General features: G+C 50.3%; 1 protein-coding gene across 1 annotated transcript in view; it reads right to left on the bottom strand.

The window, feature by feature from the left end:
• hectd2 (HECT domain containing 2) overlaps window positions 1-318 on the bottom strand; it is a gene marked incomplete at its 5' end in the record, with an annotated part of 39,594 nt that overhangs the window by 29,755 nt on the left and 9,521 nt on the right. Inside the window, one exon of the mRNA XM_035663056.1 lies at window positions 109-241. Within this exon, the coding sequence (XP_035518949.1) occupies window positions 109-241 (133 nt within the window). The remainder of the gene's footprint in view (window positions 1-108; window positions 242-318) is intronic.

Consider the following 318-nt stretch of genomic DNA (forward strand, 5'->3'; position numbering starts at 1 on the left):
TCAGTGCCCCACTTGTGCCATCCCAGGCAAAAAAGTTTGAAAACGCCCCTGATGGTGGCACACACTTACCGACATCCCAGACTTCTGTGAACTCAAAGTGTTTCTCACCGTAGTCTGTGTGGAAGATCTGTCGGACCAGCAGCAGGAACCACTCTTTTGTCAGGCCGCCCATGTCCAGCCCCGCCTCCCCAACAAACGTCACCCGCAGCTTCTTCTTCAAATCGCACCGCTTCCTTGTCAACTGTAGGAGGAGGAGGAGACAAAACGAATAGATAAGACTCACAAGATTTTATCATTTTTGGGGCTTTTACTGCCTTT

The sequence above is a fragment of the Morone saxatilis genome, unplaced genomic scaffold, assembly GCF_004916995.1.
Source record: "Morone saxatilis isolate NCDOM2014 unplaced genomic scaffold, NCSU_SB_2.0 Contig19, whole genome shotgun sequence".
In the NCBI taxonomy this organism is placed as follows: domain Eukaryota; kingdom Metazoa; phylum Chordata; class Actinopteri; family Moronidae; genus Morone; species Morone saxatilis.